We start from the raw sequence: 18680 nt of genomic DNA on the forward strand, positions 1-18680 counted from the left end.
TATGATTGGGAATTTAGAGAGTATTTTTATCTAATAAAAAAGTAGTTGGGGAAGCTCAACTTAATCCACTGGAATCCCACTTCCTTGGGTTTGACATTCACAATAGAAAACCAACCACTTTTTACTTTGCTGCGTTCTTGAATTTCTCCCTTTTCTTTAATCCCACAACCGCAAACTGGAATCTTTTTTGTTTCTAACCAATGATGAGCTTGTGAGGAAGGAGATGGCAATGGAGGTGAGCTGCAGCAGCATTTGGGACACTATTTTGGTGCAAACTAAGGTGGCCCAAGACAAGGGCAGCGACCCATTGCTGTGGTCAATCCAAATCTCCTCCAATTTGAGCTCTGTTGGAATCACTTTGCCTTGTGTTGAATTAGCCAACCATCTGGTTTCTCACATTTGTTGGGAAAACAATGTGCCCATTGCTTGGAAATTCTTGGAAAAGGCATTAGCTCTCAAGATTGTTCCTCCCTTTCTTGTTCTTGGATTGCTTTCACAAAGGTTTCTTTGAAATCCGTGTCTACTTTTCTACTTGAAAATACTTGGTGTTGTTTGGCCAGCAAAGGTTCCTACCTTTTTTGTGATTTTCTGTCTTTTGATTCTTCTTGTTCTGATCTTTAGTGGAGTGGTTGCAGTGACTTTGGCTGGTTTTAAATGGTTGAATTTGATAATATGGTGTAGTTTGTTTGATTTACTTTTTTAGAGTTGGTGTATTATGCTTTTGATTTCATGATGCATAGAATAATTAATGTCAATATTTTGAACAATCATATGCAGTTGCTTTCTTTTTTCCTTCTTCATGTTCTTACATTATGATTATGGCATGGATGGAAAATGAAGAGTGTGTCGATTATGCTCTCTATCTCGTATTCGTCTCAAGTTTTCTTGCTTATTGTGGAAACATGATATCTTTTGCAATATGTGGAGAAGTGTGTTACAAAATCATTTACTTTGTTTTGTTTGAATTCTTAAGTTTCTTTATTTCTCTGCCTGTGAACAGAGTGATCCCATATCGAGGTTCTTGTCCAGCAGCATTTAGGTTATACCTGGAACTCATCAAACGGCATGCTTTTTCCCTGAAAGAGTACACAGATTTGCCAAACTATGAGAAGTAAGCTTCTTAATGTTCATAGACTTCATGTTGCCTCATTTACTGGTGAATCATATCATTTCCTATCCTTTAGTGTTGCCTGAGTTAAGATACTCTGAATGTCGTTGATGATCAATCTTGTTCTTGTAGGACCATGTTTTCACTGGACGAAATCCTCCAGTTATCTCACCTATTTGGCTTGCAAGCGAATGAAGCTAGTGTGCTGCTGGTTCTCTTCATCTTCTCTATCGTTTGGCAGTTGGTTGACGCAGCATTGGATGATGAAGGGCTGCTTCAGCTTGCGGAGATGGAGCCTCGGTGGCCTGTCAAACCTCAAGATATGGAAGTTGATAATGTCCCCGGCATTTTTGAAGGGAAGAGGAAAGAATATAATGAGAGACTGAGAGCTGTTAATACTGTCTTTGCCATCGAGTTATTGGGGGAGTTCTTACAAAATAAAATAACTTCAAGGATTCTTCACTTGGCTGGCCAAAACATGTTAGAACTCAAATCCCTTTTACCAATTTTTCCCCTCAAATTTTCACATATTATTTTATTTTTTCCTTGAATGATTCTTGATGGGAATAAACATAATCTCACAAAATTGGTTGAATGAGTTTCAGTATCTTGTAGCATTGTAGCAAGTAAATTTATGTCTCTCTCTCTCTCTATCTCAGGTGTACACATTGGAAAAACTTCACTCAGCGAACGGAACTTCTTGTTGAAAACTCCTCATTTCTGAGAAACTCGAAAACCATTAGACCCGAAGCACTACTTCAGTTTCTATCAGACACTCAAAGAAGCAATCATCATCACTTCAAGCCAAGCTTAGTGCAGGAGTTCCATCCTACGTTACAATCCAGACCTCTCATTAACTATGCTGGCCTCTGTCTTGGAACTAGCCGGTCTGCTCTCTGGCTTCCTCTCGACATGCTTCTAGAAGATGCAATGGATGGTTCACAAGTGAACGCTACAAGTGCCGTAGAAATCATCACAGGTAACTAGAATTATGTTCGAGGCCTGAAATTTCTTTACAAATGCATCAAAGATTCTAATTCATGGCTTCATTTCTGCAGGTTTGGTTAAATCTCTTCAAGCAACTAATGCAGCCTCTTGGGATGAGATCTTTCTCGGACTTTGGATGGCTGCTCTTCGCCTTGTTCAGAGAGTGAGAACATAATCGAAGATAACCTTCACTAATTAATTCTCTGCTATGATAGTCAGATAGTGGATAAGTCATAAGTGAATCTGCATTGCATTTGCAGGAGAGGGATCCCATTGAGGGGCCAGTGCCTCGACTGGATACTCGTCTGAGCATGTTGCTGTCAATCACAGCTCTCATAGTTGCTGATCTTGTCGGGGAAGAGGAAAGTGCAGCCATGGATGAGATCGGATATGGTTTTGGAGCCGAGCATCACGTCCCTGGGAAACGAAGAAAGGATTTGATATTTAGTCTCCAGAATCTACAGGATTATCAGAGCTTGCTCACACCACCACAGTCAGTCATACCTTCTGCTAATCAGGCTGCTGCTAAAGCCATGCTGTTTGTTTCTGGCATTAATGCCAGTGCATACTTCGAGTGCATCAGCACAATGGACATGCCGGTTAACTGCTGTAAGTAACACATGGTCTTATTCAGTATTATTATGAAACAAATGTAGTACATCAGAAAACAATGAAAACCTACATTTAATGCTGCAGCTGGAAGCCTTTACCATTTAATTGTTGAGTCGTGCGTAGCTAGAAATCTCTTGGACACATCTGCCTATTTGTGGCCCGGTTATGTAAATGGTCGCATCAACCAGTTACCACGCAATGTACCAACTCAAGTTGGGTGGTCATCATTTATGAAAGGGGCGCCTCTCACTCCCATGATGATCAGTGCGTTAGTCTCTACGCCTGCTTCAAGGTATGCAGCGCCTTGCTCATACCCTGTTAATCGACAACAAGAAACTCAGCTAAATGTTAAGAAAACATTCTTTATTCACAAGCTGTGGAATGGCTTTTTGTCAAGTGATTTTTTGTCTTGAGTGTTGATTCAATAATTTTTTTCGAGTTGAGTAACTAAATTTGAGCTCATGGATCTAATGGAAGCTTTGCAGAGATCGAAAAAATCTTTGAGATAGCAACCAAAGGATCAAGTGATGAAAGGACAGCTGCTGCTTCTGTTCTTTGTGGGGCCTCGTTGATTCGTGGATGGAGCATTCAGGTAACGGAGATTTTCTTGTTCCTACTTAGATAGTTATGGCTTTTCGAATTTTTCCCTCGTTACCAAAGATAGGTACATATCTAACTGCATACAAACTCTTCCTGTGCAGGAACACATTCTTTATTTTATAACTAGATTACTATCTCCTCCGGTTCCTGTCGACTATTCTGGGAGCGAAAGCCACTTGATAGCCTGTGCTCCCATGCTCAATGTTCTTCTTGTCGGAATCTCACCAGTTGACTGTGTTCAAATTTTCTCCATTCATGGCTTGGTATGTAACGTCGAGATCATATTTCTAAATCAAATATACTATTACTAAGAAGGCGAGAGTTTAGCCTTGAGACATTGAGGAAGTCAGTAAAGAGGACTGTACTTTCCTTTGACAGGTTCCGGAGCTTGCTGGTTCATTGATGACAATATGTGAGGTCTTCGGTTCATGCGTGCCGAACATCTCATGGACCCTGACCACTGGAGAAGAAATATCTGCCCATGTCGTTTTTTCAAATGCATTTGCCCTTCTTCTAAAGCTGTGGAGATTTAATCATCCTCCCATCGAGTATGGAGTAGGAGACGTGCCTCCGGTAGGATCCCAGCTCACTCCCGAATACCTGTTACTGGTACGGAATTCCTACCTAGTATCATCCGGTAACTTACTCAAGGATCCAAACCGGAGGAGGCTTGCTCAGGTAGCAAGTTCTACATCATCCAAACCCATATTCGTGGACTCGTTCCCCAAACTAAAAGTGTGGTATAGACAGCATTTGTCTTGCATAGCTTCTCCTCTCACTGGCCTCGTCAATGGGACTCCTGTTCTTCACACTGTAGATACACTACTCAACATGATGTTCCGAAATATAAACAGAGGAAACCAACCTGTGACTATTGTCTCATCCGGAAGTAGCAGCTCATCTGGACCGGGAAGCGAGGATGGTTATCTGAGGCCTAAGTTACCTGCTTGGGATATACTCGAAGCTGTCCCCTTCGTGGCTGATGCTGCTCTAACTGCGTGTGCTCATGGAAGATTGTCGCCTCGCGAACTCTGCACAGGTCTTTTGCCTTTTCAATTTCGATAATATTTGACACTCGACCTTAACGGTTACCTTTCTTGCTTGACAGGGCTGAAAGATTTGGCCGATTATCTTCCTGCAACTTTGGCTACCATAGTGAGTTACTTCTCAGCTGAAGTGACTCGAGGAGTATGGAAGACGGTTTTCATGAACGGAACAGATTGGCCGAGTCCGGCTGCTAATCTCTCCAATGTCGAGGAACAGATCAAGAAAATATTAGCAGCCACCGGTGTCGATATCCCTAGTCTTGCTGCAGGTTTTCTTTCAAGAATTTGATTCTCTTGAGATATAGACTTCATAAATGTGGCAACTTATTACTTCTTCTGTAGGAGGAAGTTCTCCGGCTGCACTTCCGTTGCCTCTGGCGGCATTCGTGAGCCTCACCATAACCTACAAGCTCGATAAAGCCTCCCAGCGTTTTCTGGATCTGGCCGGACCAGCTCTAGAGTCCCTTGCTGCAGGCTGCCCGTGGCCATGCATGCCGATAGTTGCATCTCTGTGGACTCAAAAGGCGAAGCGTTGGAGTGACTTCCTCGTCTTCTCTGCTTCTCGAACTGTCTTCCTTCACAGCAACGACGCTGTTGTTCAGCTCCTTCGGAGCTGCTTCAGTGCTATCCTTGGATTCAACAGCAGCTGCAGCATCTCAAGCAATGGTGGGATTGGAGCTCTTCTAGGCCATGGATTCGGGTCTCATTTCAATGGCGGGATCTCTGCTGTCGCCCCGGGTATCTTGTATCTGAGAGTTCACCGCTCGATCAGAGACATCATGTTCTTGAGGGAGGAGATAGTTTCCCTGCTCATGCAAACCGTACAAGACATAGTCCACGGGGGCCTCCCGGGAAGGCCTAAGAATGGGAAGAACCATGACGGTTGCGCTTCTCTCGCTGCAGTTTTAACGAAGGTGAAGCTAGCAGCATCACTCGGAGCTTCTGTCGTGTTCTTGACCGGAGGGCTGGGGCTCGTGCAGTCGCTGATCAAGGAAACTCTTCCATCTTGGTTCATGTCAATGAACCAAGGAGGGGAGAGGGGTGGAATGCTCCCGATGCTCCGAGGCTACGCGCTGGCATATCTTGCTGCGCTGTCGGGAGCTTTCATCTGGGGCGTCGACTCATCAGCATCATCAGCAGCCTCAAAACGACGGCCCAAGATCCTCGGATGCCACATGGAGTTCGTTGCTAGTGCGCTAGACGGGAAGATATCCCTAGGGTGTGATCGAGCTACTTGGCGCGCTTATGTGTCGGGATTCCTGAGCTTGGTGGTGCGGTGCACGCCTACGTGGATACAGGACTTGGACGTCGAGCTGCTGAGGAGGCTGACGAAGGGTCTGAGGCGGTGGCATGAGGCCGAGCTTGCCCTCGCTCTGCTCGGAGCTGGTGGAGTTGGGGTCATGGGCTCAGCAGCTGAGCTAGTTGTGGAGAGTGAATTGTAACTTTTGTTTTCTAACTTCGGAAATTTTGTAGATCAATTTGAATGATTTGTACAGGAGAATGGAGATTTTGTAGATCAATTTTAACAGAAACGTGTGTACAAAGTAGACTAGGAAGGTTTATCATTTCAAATGTTGCAATTTCATTAGTACTACTACTTGTAGTTTGATGTGTCAAATCAACGACTAAGCTCTAATCTAGACCATTAATTTATTGTTAATTATTAGTTAGTTAAATTTTTACTAAAATATATATAAAAAAATTTATTTATTGTTTTTATTTAATTCCTGCTCTATGATTCAAAAAAAGATTTCTACAAAGCTAAAAGGTATAGGTTGATTTTTAGATAAGACAATTATTGGATTAAATCTAGTTAGTAGTATTTCTTTATTTGAAGTAATATTAGTACCATTTTAACGTGTGATGTAGTTTCAGTCATTTTGTTGTATATATAATTTAATTTAATATTCTATAGTATTTATCTAATATTAAATCGTTTGGTTTTCTCTTGTAACGAATTTAGTTTTATCAAGGACTAATTTTATTTAAATCATGGACTATTTCAAATAAATTTTATTTTAATTTTAAAATTCTCTCAACAAACAAATTATTTCAGTAATTCAAATAAAATGCACAATCAAATAATTTAAGTTGGGTTGTGCCTTATATTAAAACTACATCAAAAGTTACTAAAGTTGATGTAATACGTATTTCTTACTACATAACTTACAAAATAATTAGATGTGAATGAGATATTTTACAAAATACATTAAATATAATTAGTGAGATTGATTGCTGCTATCGTTTTTGTTTCCGCACCCGTACGAGCATGTCATCCTCTTATTTGTCTCGGAGGGTTTTCTTATCACGTTGTATTCGGGTTTGGCCTTATTGTGTCACGTTGTTATTGTATCGATATAATAACAACCCAACTCATGATTTGCTAGGCCTCCCTCTCTGTCTCTTGTATTGACATGATAACAACCCAATGCAAACACATCAATGCATATATAAATCTGGTAAATGATAGTATTAACTTATTTGTCTATTTATTTTCACTTTGGTATATTAAAAGAGAGAGAGAGATACTTCCCCAATAATGTGGGTTTTAGGGTTTCAGTTTCTATGTAAACTGGTAACAGTAATGAAACCAACTACAATGGATGAAAATGGTAAGAGTCCTAGCAAGACACTCACCCGTCACCTTTGATCTCCTCCACCATTAAGAGACAGACTCCTATCCAATAAAAGCAGAAGAGCGATGTAAATTTCTACCAATCGAGATTAAAAGAGATAAAACGCGCATATAATTTGGCAGATTATATGTAACATGAAGAATGTCACACACTATACAAAGGAATAAAGAGTTTAGCAGATTATAATCATATGTTGAAAACCGGTACTAGATGAACAAGTAGAGCACATACGATTAAGAACTTGTCTATTCTCATCGATAGAAAAGCATATATACCAAAGTTTTGGTGTAGCTTCGACAAGATTTTACTTGTTGATTAGTTCAGTTCAGGGTAGAATACGGCAATCAGATTAGCAATAGCGATAAAAGAACCTCACATGCTAGTGAGATGCAAACTTTTAAATGAGCAAACTTCGCCCCTCTCCAACTAGTCAATCTTGAACTACGGATACCATGGACATGTCAAACATCGGGTGTTTTAACAAGTGTATGAAAATCAAGTCGGTCATCAGAAGCAAACAATAAGACTTTATGTACTAATGATGATCTGCATCCTAAATACAAACGCTACCTTGCCAAGGAGATATCAAATGAATAACTAGAGTATAGGAAATACCTAGATGCATAAAGACAACAGAATTACACGAAACAAGATGTTCAATATGTTAGGGGCTTAGGGCTCAAGTTCCGTTATAAGACATTATGTGGTCAGAGGTATCTTTTACGGATCCTTACTACCTCTGTCTATAACCAGTAGTTCAGTACTAGATTCAGACAACATAAGCCCCAAAAAACCCTAAATCGACAACAGAATCAACACTCCTTGCAAAAACTCCATTTAAGTTCATCAACTCAAAACATTAGTTCAGGATAAACTAGGATCCAAATCCAGACATTGAGAAGAACAGAAAGATACATTTTGGTAAATTAACAATCAAAAGCTAATTATATAGACAAACTAAAGACCCTCTGCCTCAACCAACTACAAGCCACACCATACATATAATCAGTCAACTTGGCATTTTCGAAACTATACTAACTAATCAACTTATCCATACCAATAACTAATGTCTCAAAAGTCCATCACCCATAGCTTACTATCCAACCATAGATAGCTAGACATACTACAAAGAGAAGAATTAACTTCAATACGTTCCACATTGACCTATTGTTGAAACTCTGAACCGCGGTACAAGGGAAGAATAGCAAGAAATGTGTCGTGTCAGAAAATTAATAATCGGGAAAAGCTAATCTATCAACGAATTGAAGACTAATTCACCTTAAACAACCACTGGCATTAACATATGATGACACAATCAGTAGAACATGAAACTAGTCAAACTGGCATTCAGTTCCACACTATCTAAATCCAATCACAAATAATCAGAATAACTTCGAATACGAAACAAATAAATTTCAACATGTTTGGCATAGTAGATACAAGGGACAATCCCTACCCTCATTAGCTCACAACTATGACACTACCAAATCAAACAAGCAAGAGTCTAAGCTCGCAATCGATTCATCTCACAAAATCGATCACAAATCCCTAAGCCATGCTACAATGCCAATTCTGCAATCCATAATTCAATACTTATAAATTGAAAATAAACTTGACTCACTTCTTGTGGCGCCGGCCGCGTTTCGGCCCCCAGCCTTCGAGTTTGGCGACGGGGCAGCCGCATTTGTCGCGGAAGAGCAGCACAGCGCGGCCGTTAGGCGGCGCCATCTTCCTCAGCTCCGCCCGCAGGCACTCGTAATCAGGGTTATCCTCAACGCCCCCTTTCCACGGCAGCTCATTGACGTCTCTCACTGCCTTATTTCCCGAGCGGAGCAGCTCATCGCCTTGAAGCTGCAAATCGAACTCCATCGCCTTCTTCAGCCCTCTGCACCCTTTCCTATCGCACCTTCTCGATCTGTGGCCGCAGCAGATCTCGAAGAAGATCACAAATCCGACTAAGGAGACGGCGAATAGCGTGAAGAAGATCAGCTGCGACTGCGGATTGGAGGCGAGATGGCGGTGGAAATGCGCGGCGATGGTGGAGAAAGGGGGCAGGATGAGAGAGAGGGACTGGAAGAGGTAGGAGAAGCAGGAGACGATTAGGAAGGCCCCGGAGAAGAGGACGAGGATGAAGATGAGGAGGTCGAGGGTGGCGGAGGGGGAGTGGCGGCAGAGGGAGGGGCAATTTGGGGAATTCGGGTGGTGGTGAGGGGCAGGGGTTTTGGGGATTGGGGTTTTTTTGAGGGAGGAGGAAGGGGCCATGGCGGTGATGGAGTGGTGGAGATGGCGCATGTTAGTGATAAAAAGGGAGGGAGGGGAGGGGAGAGGGCGAAGGGGCGGTGGAAGGGATTTCAGATGGAAAAGTTGGGGGAAGAGAGGGCGGTGCGCATGTTAGCAGGGGCGGCAGCGGGGGGAAAGTGCGTACGTTACTGGAGTAGTTCAAAAGTTACTGGAGTTGTTCAAAGAACCTATAGAAGAATTAATTAAGAATAAAGGCTCATTTTGGTTCTTAATATAGTGATTTTTAAATTTTGATCTAAAATATTATCTTTTGAATTATTCAATCTCTCACAAATAAAAACGGGTCACATTTGGTCCATTTTGGACTGTTCCGTCAAATTTGACTGAAATTCCCCCTCCAGCATCTCCGCCGCCAAGCTCCACCATACCATCATCTTCGGTCCTCCTCCTCCCTCTTTCTATCTCTGTCATGTCCTTCTCTCGCTCTTTTCTTCTCAATTAGAAGTTCCAAATTGAAACACGGTCTTCTCGGTGTCATCCACCTCTGCCTCAGAATCGATTTCGCGGCACCCTCATTTCTCCTCGGACATTCCGACTTCTGACTCCCAGTGTTCTGCCGCCGCTGCTCACCGTCAAGTCGTCGTCTCGCCTCCTCTCCCTTGACCCCCCCATCGACCACCTCGCCGTCGTCCAGGCACCCTCCGCTACGGCTGCCTCCCCCGCCGCAGTTCCACCTCCTCTTCTCAAATCGTGGCTGCGGCAACACCGGAAGGCGTCGTCGTCACTAATTTTGCCGGAGATGAAATCGATCGGATACACCCCCGATTGCGGCACCTGCAATTACCTATTTCTGACTCTTTCAAAAATCGATCAATTTGGGGAAGCGGTGGAGGTGTTGAAAGGGATGGGGAGGGCGGGATGCGTCCCCAATTGCGACAGCTACGGGGGATTGATTGCTGAGTTGAGCGAGGCGAGGAAGGTGGACGCCGTGGCGGAGGTGGTGAGGGAGATGATGTAAGGAGGGGGTGAGGCTGAGAGATGAGACGGTGACGACGGTGGGTGAGGCTGAGGGATGATGGAAGGCGGATGCCGTGGCGGAGGTGGTGAGGGAGGTTTGGGTTTAGGGTTTCTGTCAAATTTGACGGAATCATCCAAAATGGACCAAATGTGACCCGTTTTTATTTGTGAGGGACCGAATATATTAAAAAATATGTTTTGGACTAAAATAAAAAAATTGCAATATGTTAATGACAAAAATGGGCCTTTAGTCATTAATTAATTGGTGTATTTGATTTTGTGAGATTTGTTGCCTGCACTTTTCCCTCCTAATTTTGTGGGATTTCTAGCAGATTTAAAATGTTTTATGAGTGCCATTCAAGCTTTATTTTCAATATTTTATTTCCCATAAGTAAAATATCTCCAACTTAATTTTAGAATATGTTTTAAGTTAGTACTTTATAAAACAGAATTTGTAGGATGATACATTAAAAAAAATTGAACGAAATAATAAAATTGAACCTCTCGGATATATTAAAAAAACATTAAAGAAGGTCGTTATTGGAATCGGAAGACAAATTCGGTGTCATTCGATCACTATTGATATCATCTAACTATACTAAGGCAGTGTAAGGGTTGTTCGATCACCATCGATAGTGACAATTCTGTGGCAGTCTCCATGATCACGGGATAATACAAGATATTTTATTAATCGTCATTCCACAGTGCATAGGGCGTAGAGTTGCTCCTTGATTTTGATTCGATTGTGATTCATCATATGTATAGGGAAGACAATTTCGTTGCGATTTTCTTATTAAATTATGTGTGTGTACCATAGAGAATTAAGTATTTCCTACCTTTGTTAGTTTGTTATGTATTCAGACTTTGCCCGATTTCATTAAAAATAGAATGTTAGTACTACATTGTTCCTCAAATAAATATTTGAAGGGGCTTAAAGACATTTTGATTAGAAGGGATAAAAGGCATTTGAAGTTTACACTTTTGCATCAGAGATATAATACTACTCCAGTAATTAACAACAATATAATTACCATAAAGGAAAAGTAACAACAAGCTTTTTATATCTTTGAATTTTATTTTCAATATTATTGTACAGGTTACCATTTTTGCAAAAAAAATTGGTTGGATTTCACGAAAGTATATTCGGAACAATTTGTAATGTCTATGTCCAAACATAGAAAACTACACATCAATAATTTCACTGTAATTATATTTTATACAATAACCATAAAAAAAAGGTTCTTGTGATGCCCAGGCACAAATACAAGTAGTACTACATATCAAATTCCAAGTCTGTAACATTTTATAATTTATATACTAACATAATACTACATAGGAGTATATAAGTCTGATTCGACTCCAAAGTTGAGTGGTTACAACAACATCATCAATACATGTCACGTGTAAGCAGTTGGTCTAGTAGAACTCGCGATCGGGAAAGATTATAGGAGCGACGAGGGACCAAGTGTACAAGCCAGCCGTGATCCACTCCGTGCAGATTCGGACCCAAACCGACGTCCAACCGACATCAATGAGATCGGGGCTCTGGGAGTCGCTGGTCCATCCCGACAAAAGCATGGCAGAGTACATGCTAGCCAGCGCAAATATAACATGGAAGAAAAAGTACGAGTAACTAACCGGTCGCGCTTCAGCACCCCCGGACTCCACATCCCCCGACTCGAGAAGAGGCTTCTTGTCACCTGCGCATTTGTGGGGAAACGGGTTCCTCAAATTCGAAGGATAAAATGGTCATACAGGCTCAAAAAGTAGACTACCTTGAATATTTTTTCATCAATCCATTCCATCACTCAAAGTAAACCGAGCTCTAAATTAATCAACCCATCAAAGTAAAACTTTCAAAATAATTTTTATCATTCTATCATATCACTTAAAGTAAATGCTACCCACAATGATGTAATTATAGCATTGAAATGTGGAGATTTGACTAGTAGGAAAAAAGCTCAGAATCGTTGGTTCAGGTACCTGCTCGAGGCGAAGATGGAGGGGATGATAAGAAAGTGGTCGATGATCCAGCACGGAGAGCAGAATATAGGACGGACAGCACTGTTGTAAGCATCCCCAGTACGAGGGTGCTCGTGGAGACGGCTGTCGACTTGTGAAGACCGTTGCAGGCATAATCTCGAGGTTCACTAGAGAGACCGGTATAGCACACATAAGCGCAGTAGAGAGAGATCACAGAAGCAGGCAAGAGGCTGCCATTAACCTGCCCGAATCACCAGTCATCACTCACTAATTTATTAATTCATCGCATCATCCAACAAATGGAGAACAAAAATAGAGTGACGTTTACCTTTGGATGTAGCGCGATGATAGCGAAAGCAAAAGCAAGAATGAAGTTCGTGACTAGGAAGAATACGTTGAGACCACAGTCGTTCCCGGAAGGATTGAACCAGATGAATAGAATCCCTGTAAATGTAAATGCTCCAAGGTAGCACACCACTGACACGGCGAGCAAGGCAATGTACCTGAATACAGCACCACACAACATGATCAAGAACTCGACCAACGTGAAGAGTGGGGGAGAAATATTACTCGTAAGTAATAGCCCCTACCACTTCTGCTCATCTTTAGCAACCCATGAATCGTTCCAAGAATGTGTGGCTTCTAACAATATCAAAACCTGGACCAATAAGAAGCACCCGGCCCCAAACTTTGAAATCACTCCTGCATAGACAACAAATTTATTAAAATTAACCAATATACGTAACACACAGAAAAAGGCTGGTATGGGATTCAATGGAACGTCATGTTGACACTAGATTCGTTGGAATATATGATAGCAAGACACGAGTGTGATCTCAGCTTCCATAGATCAAGATTTTGCAAATCATTAGGCAGTTTAGATGCACAAGGACCTTAGAGGTAGTGAATCACAATTCAAAACCAATCCACGGAATCAGCTGAAGGATTATTTTCTATCTTTCTTTTTATTTTATTTTTCTCGACAGGAGCTACTCAGAACTACCAAGCCGTGCTTCTTTAACACCCCTACCAAGACATGGAATATCTACTCAATTTGTGGGATCTACACTTTATCTTAGTAACATACTCTATATATATGCATCTGTGCGTGCACGAGACTGACCATATACGTCTATGACTACATTAGGAACGAAGAACATGAGGATGGTGAGCAAAACCCAAATTATCATCTTAGCAATCCATCCACCATGATGCCAGGAATCACGCCTGTCATTCTGATCCTTCACACCAATCATAATGAGAGCTAACGTTCCAAAGAACAAGAAATTTGCCATGCTAACACGAAGAACTCCCTGTATTTGGAACCATTGGTCTGTAAGGTCATCGGAAGTATTTATCCCTGCAAACCAAATAAGCAACAGATTTCTCAGCTACTCTACAATTGACCAGAGGAAATGGAGATGGTCATTTATCTTATCTCAACAAGAAAATTTTAAAACTTAGCAAATTATTCACGACACAGAGTCACTCAGCTACTGCTACAATTGACCAGAGGAATTGGAGACAACCATCTATCTCAACAAGAAAATTTACAAACTTAGCAAACCAATCAAGAAAAAGATTTCAGCTCACACATTTCAGAGGCGAACAGGGACCAGTTCAACAAACGGAGTTCAATCGCTAGGCATCAACAGGTTTAAAAAGCATTAGCTCTTATCCGGAATGCTTCTACATTAGATCCATAGTTCATACACATTATCAATTGCTTCACCACACACTCTAGCAATATAAGTATCAATGAATTAAACAGCTAATTGAAAAAGAAATCATTTCAGCTGCAAAACGTGTCTACCTTAATGAGGATAAGCATTATTCATCTCTATCATGTACTTTTATTGAAAACTAAACAATAATCAATACACCCATTTTGCTTACCTATGAGCTCATGTATTAATCAATGCATTCAAAATACACCAAACTAACATGAAAACAGAAATTAAAGGGGATATTTTGACATCAACACAAAATTCCGTAGTAACCCTAAAAGCACCAATCACACATCACAAATCTTAGACAAAATCAGGAATAGATAAATCTGATAAAAGATGCTCTCTTTTCGGAGCTTACAGGAGAATTGTTTGAGGAGAGGTGCGCCGACTTCTCTGAGGATCCAAGAAACGATCAAGGAAACACCAAACAAGCCGCAGTAGGCAATTCTTGCAGAGCGCTTGGTGATGCCTGACGCCACCGATGTGCACAATCCACACGTCAGAGACGCACAGCACGATGCCAGGCACGACATCTCTCTCTCTGTGGGAATTCGATGATTGGTTTCTCAAACAATTATGCAATCAAACGATGATGCTGATGATGCCAGTGAAAATCTCGAGCTCCCGATCCTTGAAGTTGAAAACTAGGCTTTCTTGTACTGATTGTTTTCCCAAAATTCGAATTATTTTATTACTATTATTTTCAATTTATCTCCAAAATTTGAATGCCTGCGTTAAATAATTGCTCATGGAAATCAAGATGATAAATTCCAGAAGCACAGAGGCAAAATTAGTTATATCGATTAAAATCATGGGCTAGATACAGCCCAATAGATTTTAGATCCAACGAAATTCAACAATCTGAGTCGGGTCGGCCCATTCAACGGATTAGTTTGACTTTCATTTCTGGACTCATGATATTAAATTATTAATGGTAGTATAAAATTATACTTCTCCGTCCATGAAAAACAATCTCATTTATGGATGACAAAGTAGGAAAGAGAACAAGAAAAGTGTGTAATTAGGAGTGAGTAAAAGAAAAAATGACAATAAAACCAATTTTAATGTACCAACTTGAAAAATTATAAGACTATTTTTGTAAATGGAGCTCGAGCTTATTTGTATTTTCTCATTTTGAAAAATTATAATATTAAATTTTAATGGACTAACATGAAATTTTTTTTCTGGTTATTAGAGTAACATTTGATTAAATTATTAATACTGATTCGTAATTTGAAATATATGTAAATATGTTAATAATGAATAATGATAAATGTATAAAACACAAAACAAACACTACTAACTAAAGAATATAATTTGCATGTCAATTATAGATAACGAAAATATAACTTTCTCGATTGCAGAAAAATGTGTTGATTCTTTATGACAAGGGAAGGCCCTACATACTAGTATTAGGAAAATGTTCAAAAGTCCAAAAAGATATATACATATATTTAATTTCTCAATGATGTAAATGGCCTTTTGTCCTTCAAATTAATGTAACTCCATTTTTAGAAAACAGCATCGTCTATAAATGAACAAGTTCCTACAAGTCCACGAACGTCTTCTCCCATTTGTCTTAATATTTTCATGTCTCGAAATAAAAAAGAATGTTAGACAGAATAGAATCTGATATATATATGCGAAAGAGATAGACGAGACTAGTTGAACTTTCATTAATACCTAAAATTAATTTCGAGTTATGAGCAATAGCATTAAATTTTCATTCATATTTTAAAGTAATTACCAAAAAACTCTGATTCATAATAAAAAGTACTATAGTTCAAGTTGTGAAAAATAGATTTAGATCTCTCATTTACGGCCGAATTTCGAGTTAAAAATAATACTAGTAACATAAAAGATAAAACTCTCATTGACAGCCAAGACAATTTCGAGTTGTAAATGATAGTCTAAGAATTCTTATTTATAATTTAGAGTAATTTTGATTTGTGAATACTACTAGCTAGTATAAATCTCTCATTCAATTAAGACTATTTCGAGTTGTAGCATAAAACTCTTACTTACAATTCATCAGCCCAAGGGCAACGGCCGATGCCAACGAGTCAGTGACGTCCTTCTTCTGTCGACGAGTTCCAACCCCATGAGTTCCATTTTCTAGACCTGTCACTAAATAACGGCTGAGTTTCCCCTTAGTACGTGTTTGTTCGGGATTCTCATCTAAATAGTACTCCCTCCGTCCCCTAATAGGAGTCGCTCTTTGACCGGACACGAGTTTTAAGAAATGTAGAGAAAAGTTGGTTGAAAAAAATTAGTGGAATGTGGGACCCATATTTTTATATTGGTTTTATAATAAAATGTGAGTGAAGTGAGTTAATGGGATGTGGGGCCAACTATCATTTATGGTAAAAATGAAGAGTGACTTTTAATGGGGGACGACCCAAAATAGAAATTAGCGACTCTTATTCGGGGACGGAGGGAGTATTATACTTCATACTTCTTGTTAAAATAGTATTTGAGACAATCTAATTTAATATTCTTTCAATATTCATAAACATGTGATAGGAAATGATCAAAAATCACATTCTTAAAAATAATATTCTTAGACACCATTACTTTCGTATGAAATAAATGGGCTATGTTTACTTGTCCTAAGATTCTATCATTCAATATATGGCAAGTTCCAAGCAACTCCACTGCTCTTATCACATGCAACAAACAGCAAACAATATCTTCAACAGTAAGACCCCATTTCCCCCAAGTTTTGTGTCCACCTCTCAACCAGTGTGCTACTTCAAGGGGAATATTGTGATGGAGCTGTTTCAGTTAGTCACATCTTCATAAACTAAACTGCTTTTCTTGAATCATTATTGTACTTTTATTTGTAGGATAGTGCAACAGATAACCAGACCCCCACCACTATTGGATTTTGTCTAAAAACAGGAGATGGGAGAAATAAATGTCCCAATGTTGTTAAGACAAGTGTTGTTAGTCTTGAACAGTAACCACAACTTTCTAGTTCCTGTTTGAGCATGTGTACATGATAAATTTGAAAATTTATTTCAACAATGCAGTATTTGAGCTTATATTAGCTGGATGTATATGTATGATCAATGTGATGGGAAATTTAATTTTATCATGAGGTCCACTGTTATCATGTCCTATAGTAGTTGAAGAGATATCTTATCTTTGATTCTTTTGCTTTAACTTGAGATAGCCTAATCTTCTTACTGTGCCTCTCTTTTTCCATGCTAAAATGGGACACATTTGTTTGGCAAGTGACAATGAAATTATGATATGACTAGGAATAGGATACACGCAAGGCTCTTTAGCTAGTTCATTTGAAGTTTCAACTAATACTAGGTCATGACTCATGTCAATTAATGTAACTCTTTTAATAAATATCATATACTTAATAAACTTAGGCAATAAAACAACTCTGACAAGTACTCCCTCCGTCCCATAATAGATGTCACACTTTCCTTTTGTAGAAAAAGTTCTCTCTCACATTAATATAAATATATTGTTTTCTCTTTCCACTTAACACACAAAACAACACCTCCTAAAATCCCGTGTCAATTCCCAAGTGTGACATCTACTATGAGACGGAGGGAGTACAACAATTTTATCGTAAGTGATGCCTCATCGCATCCGACCCTAAACTGGGGAAAGTCCGCCAACCTCATCCACCAAAGACGATCAACAATGATTTGTCTACTCTAAGAAACTGCTTGTTGGCCCGTAGGACTTGACACAGGGTTAGAATTTTAGCTCTTTTAGACTGAATATATAGTACAATCAATTTTCAATATATATAGTATACTCGTAATCATAGAATAGAACTCAACGAATTTGAGATGAAGATACTAGTAGGACCTCAAGAAAGTTATTGAGGGCCAACACACACATCTAATCTTTAAACAAAGTGAAAAGAACCATGTTCAAAATAAGATAATGAGGTGGGGCTTAAGCTTTGAAATGATCACAAATGATTAATATCAAATTCTTTATAGGAAAAAGAAATAGAAAATTGGTACTTCCTCCGTTTCTCCATAGTTGAGTCATTGTTCCATTTTAGGAAATTCTCTCATAGTTGAGTCATTTCCCTATATAGTAACTTTTTTCTCTTTCTTATTTTACTCTCTCTTACTTTATTCTCTCTATTTTATTCACTTTCAACTTTCTCTCTACTTTTTTCTCTCTCTTACTTTTTTATCTATTTATTTAACACATTCAACCTCTCTTTCTTAAACTCCGTGCCGAAAAGTTTTGCCTCAACTATGAAGAAACGGAGGGAGTAATAAAATCATTATGATATATGATTTTAATAAGAGCCACTTTTCTTGAGATATATTTTGAAGTTCACTCCAAAATAAAAATGCATGATCTGTTGTGATTAGACAAAGATTGGCAGACACTTGCCAACAAATTTGATAGAAATGAGTTAGGAAATGGTAACCAACTTGAAACAGAATGAAAATGACTATCTCCAAGAGAAGAGATAACGAGGTGGGGCTTCCGCATTGAAACAGCACAAATGATTAATTATCAATTTTTGGTAGAAAATCGAATTGTGGGAAAGTGGTTTAAATGTGTAATAAGATAGGGTTAGTGCACGTGATGTTTGTGTAGTGTGAGGGTACAAACTGTCCCTACAATTTGAACTGCATTTGGAGTTCTTTTCAAACAGTTAGTTCAAACAAGTCTATTAAATTGGGAGAAGTTGTGGTTATCATCATATCAAGAAAATGGGGAAGAGATT

The 18680-nt window shown here is 39.6% G+C and overlaps 4 protein-coding genes across 7 annotated transcripts; 2 read left to right on the plus strand and 2 right to left on the minus strand.

The window, feature by feature from the left end:
* LOC121808416 (mediator of RNA polymerase II transcription subunit 33A-like) lies at positions 1-6013 on the plus strand. Of its 2 annotated transcripts, none has more exons than XM_042208900.1 (12): positions 1-501; positions 1001-1111; positions 1241-1588; positions 1768-2087; positions 2167-2258; positions 2356-2704; positions 2792-2999; positions 3185-3299; positions 3409-3570; positions 3686-4346; positions 4416-4622; positions 4696-6013. In XM_042208900.1, exons 1-12 carry the CDS (start codon positions 224-226, stop codon positions 5793-5795), a joined length of 3951 nt encoding a protein of 1316 aa, XP_042064834.1. In that variant the 5' UTR covers positions 1-223; the 3' UTR covers positions 5796-6013. The 2 variants fall into 2 exon arrangements, with proteins under 2 accessions (XP_042064834.1, XP_042064841.1); XM_042208907.1 differs by having other exon boundaries at positions 447-565.
* Positions 6014-6503: 490 nt separating this feature from the next.
* LOC121793916 (uncharacterized protein At5g19025-like) lies at positions 6504-9408 on the minus strand. Of its 3 annotated transcripts, none has more exons than XM_042191955.1 (3): positions 8611-9408; positions 6991-7030; positions 6504-6750 (listed from the first exon to the last, which is right to left on the minus strand). In XM_042191955.1, the coding sequence occupies exons 1-2, from the start codon at positions 9279-9281 to the stop codon at positions 6994-6996; spliced, it is 708 nt and encodes a 235-aa protein (XP_042047889.1). In that variant the 5' UTR covers positions 9282-9408; the 3' UTR covers positions 6504-6750; positions 6991-6993. The 3 variants fall into 3 exon arrangements, with proteins under 3 accessions (XP_042047889.1, XP_042047883.1, XP_042047876.1); XM_042191949.1 differs by having other exon boundaries at positions 6504-6756; XM_042191942.1 differs by having other exon boundaries at positions 6504-7030.
* On the plus strand, positions 9345-10920 carry LOC121757626 (pentatricopeptide repeat-containing protein At1g06270-like). Its single transcript, XM_042153144.1, has 3 exons — positions 9345-9410; positions 9733-10230; positions 10855-10920. Exons 1-3 carry the CDS (start codon positions 9345-9347, stop codon positions 10918-10920), a joined length of 630 nt encoding a protein of 209 aa, XP_042009078.1.
* Positions 10921-11443: 523 nt separating this feature from the next.
* LOC121793940 (probable serine incorporator) lies at positions 11444-14695 on the minus strand. Its single transcript, XM_042191965.1, has 6 exons — positions 14319-14695; positions 13354-13590; positions 12821-12932; positions 12559-12733; positions 12231-12471; positions 11444-11947 (listed from the first exon to the last, which is right to left on the minus strand). Exons 1-6 carry the CDS (start codon positions 14491-14493, stop codon positions 11664-11666), a joined length of 1224 nt encoding a protein of 407 aa, XP_042047899.1. The 5' UTR covers positions 14494-14695; the 3' UTR covers positions 11444-11663.
* Positions 14696-18680: the final 3985 nt, after the last annotated feature.

The sequence above is a fragment of the Salvia splendens genome, chromosome 1 (assembly GCF_004379255.2).
Source record: "Salvia splendens isolate huo1 chromosome 1, SspV2, whole genome shotgun sequence".
Lineage (NCBI taxonomy): Eukaryota > Viridiplantae > Streptophyta > Magnoliopsida > Lamiales > Lamiaceae > Salvia > Salvia splendens.

Coding starts and splice junctions, on each gene's coding strand:
- LOC121757626 (XM_042153144.1), top strand. CDS start 9,345: ATGGAAAAGTTGGGGGAAGAGAGGGCGGTGCGCATGTTAGCAGGGGCG. Junction 9,411..9,732: donor CGGCAGCGGGGGGAAAGTGC/GTACGTTACTGG, acceptor CTTCTCAATTAG/AAGTTCCAAATTGAAACACG. Junction 10,231..10,854: donor TGGACGCCGTGGCGGAGGTG/GTGAGGGAGATG, acceptor ATACTAAGGCAG/TGTAAGGGTTGTTCGATCAC.
- LOC121808416 (XM_042208900.1), top strand. CDS start 224: ATGGCAATGGAGGTGAGCTGCAGCAGCATTTGGGACACTATTTTGGTG. Junction 3,000..3,184: donor GTCTCTACGCCTGCTTCAAG/GTATGCAGCGCC, acceptor ATCTAATGGAAG/CTTTGCAGAGATCGAAAAAA. Junction 3,571..3,685: donor TTTTCTCCATTCATGGCTTG/GTATGTAACGTC, acceptor TTCCTTTGACAG/GTTCCGGAGCTTGCTGGTTC.
- LOC121793940 (XM_042191965.1), bottom strand. CDS start 14,493: ATGTCGTGCCTGGCATCGTGCTGTGCGTCTCTGACGTGTGGATTGTGC. Junction 13,591..14,318: donor TCTCCTCAAACAATTCTCCT/GTAAGCTCCGAA, acceptor TTTGGTTTGCAG/GGATAAATACTTCCGATGAC. Junction 12,472..12,558: donor TCATCGCGCTACATCCAAAG/GTAAACGTCACT, acceptor TGATTCGGGCAG/GTTAATGGCAGCCTCTTGCC.
- LOC121793916 (XM_042191955.1), bottom strand. CDS start 9,281: ATGCGCCATCTCCACCACTCCATCACCGCCATGGCCCCTTCCTCCTCC. Junction 7,031..8,610: donor CGCGGCCGGCGCCACAAGAA/GTGAGTCAAGTT, acceptor TTTATTGGATAG/GAGTCTGTCTCTTAATGGTG.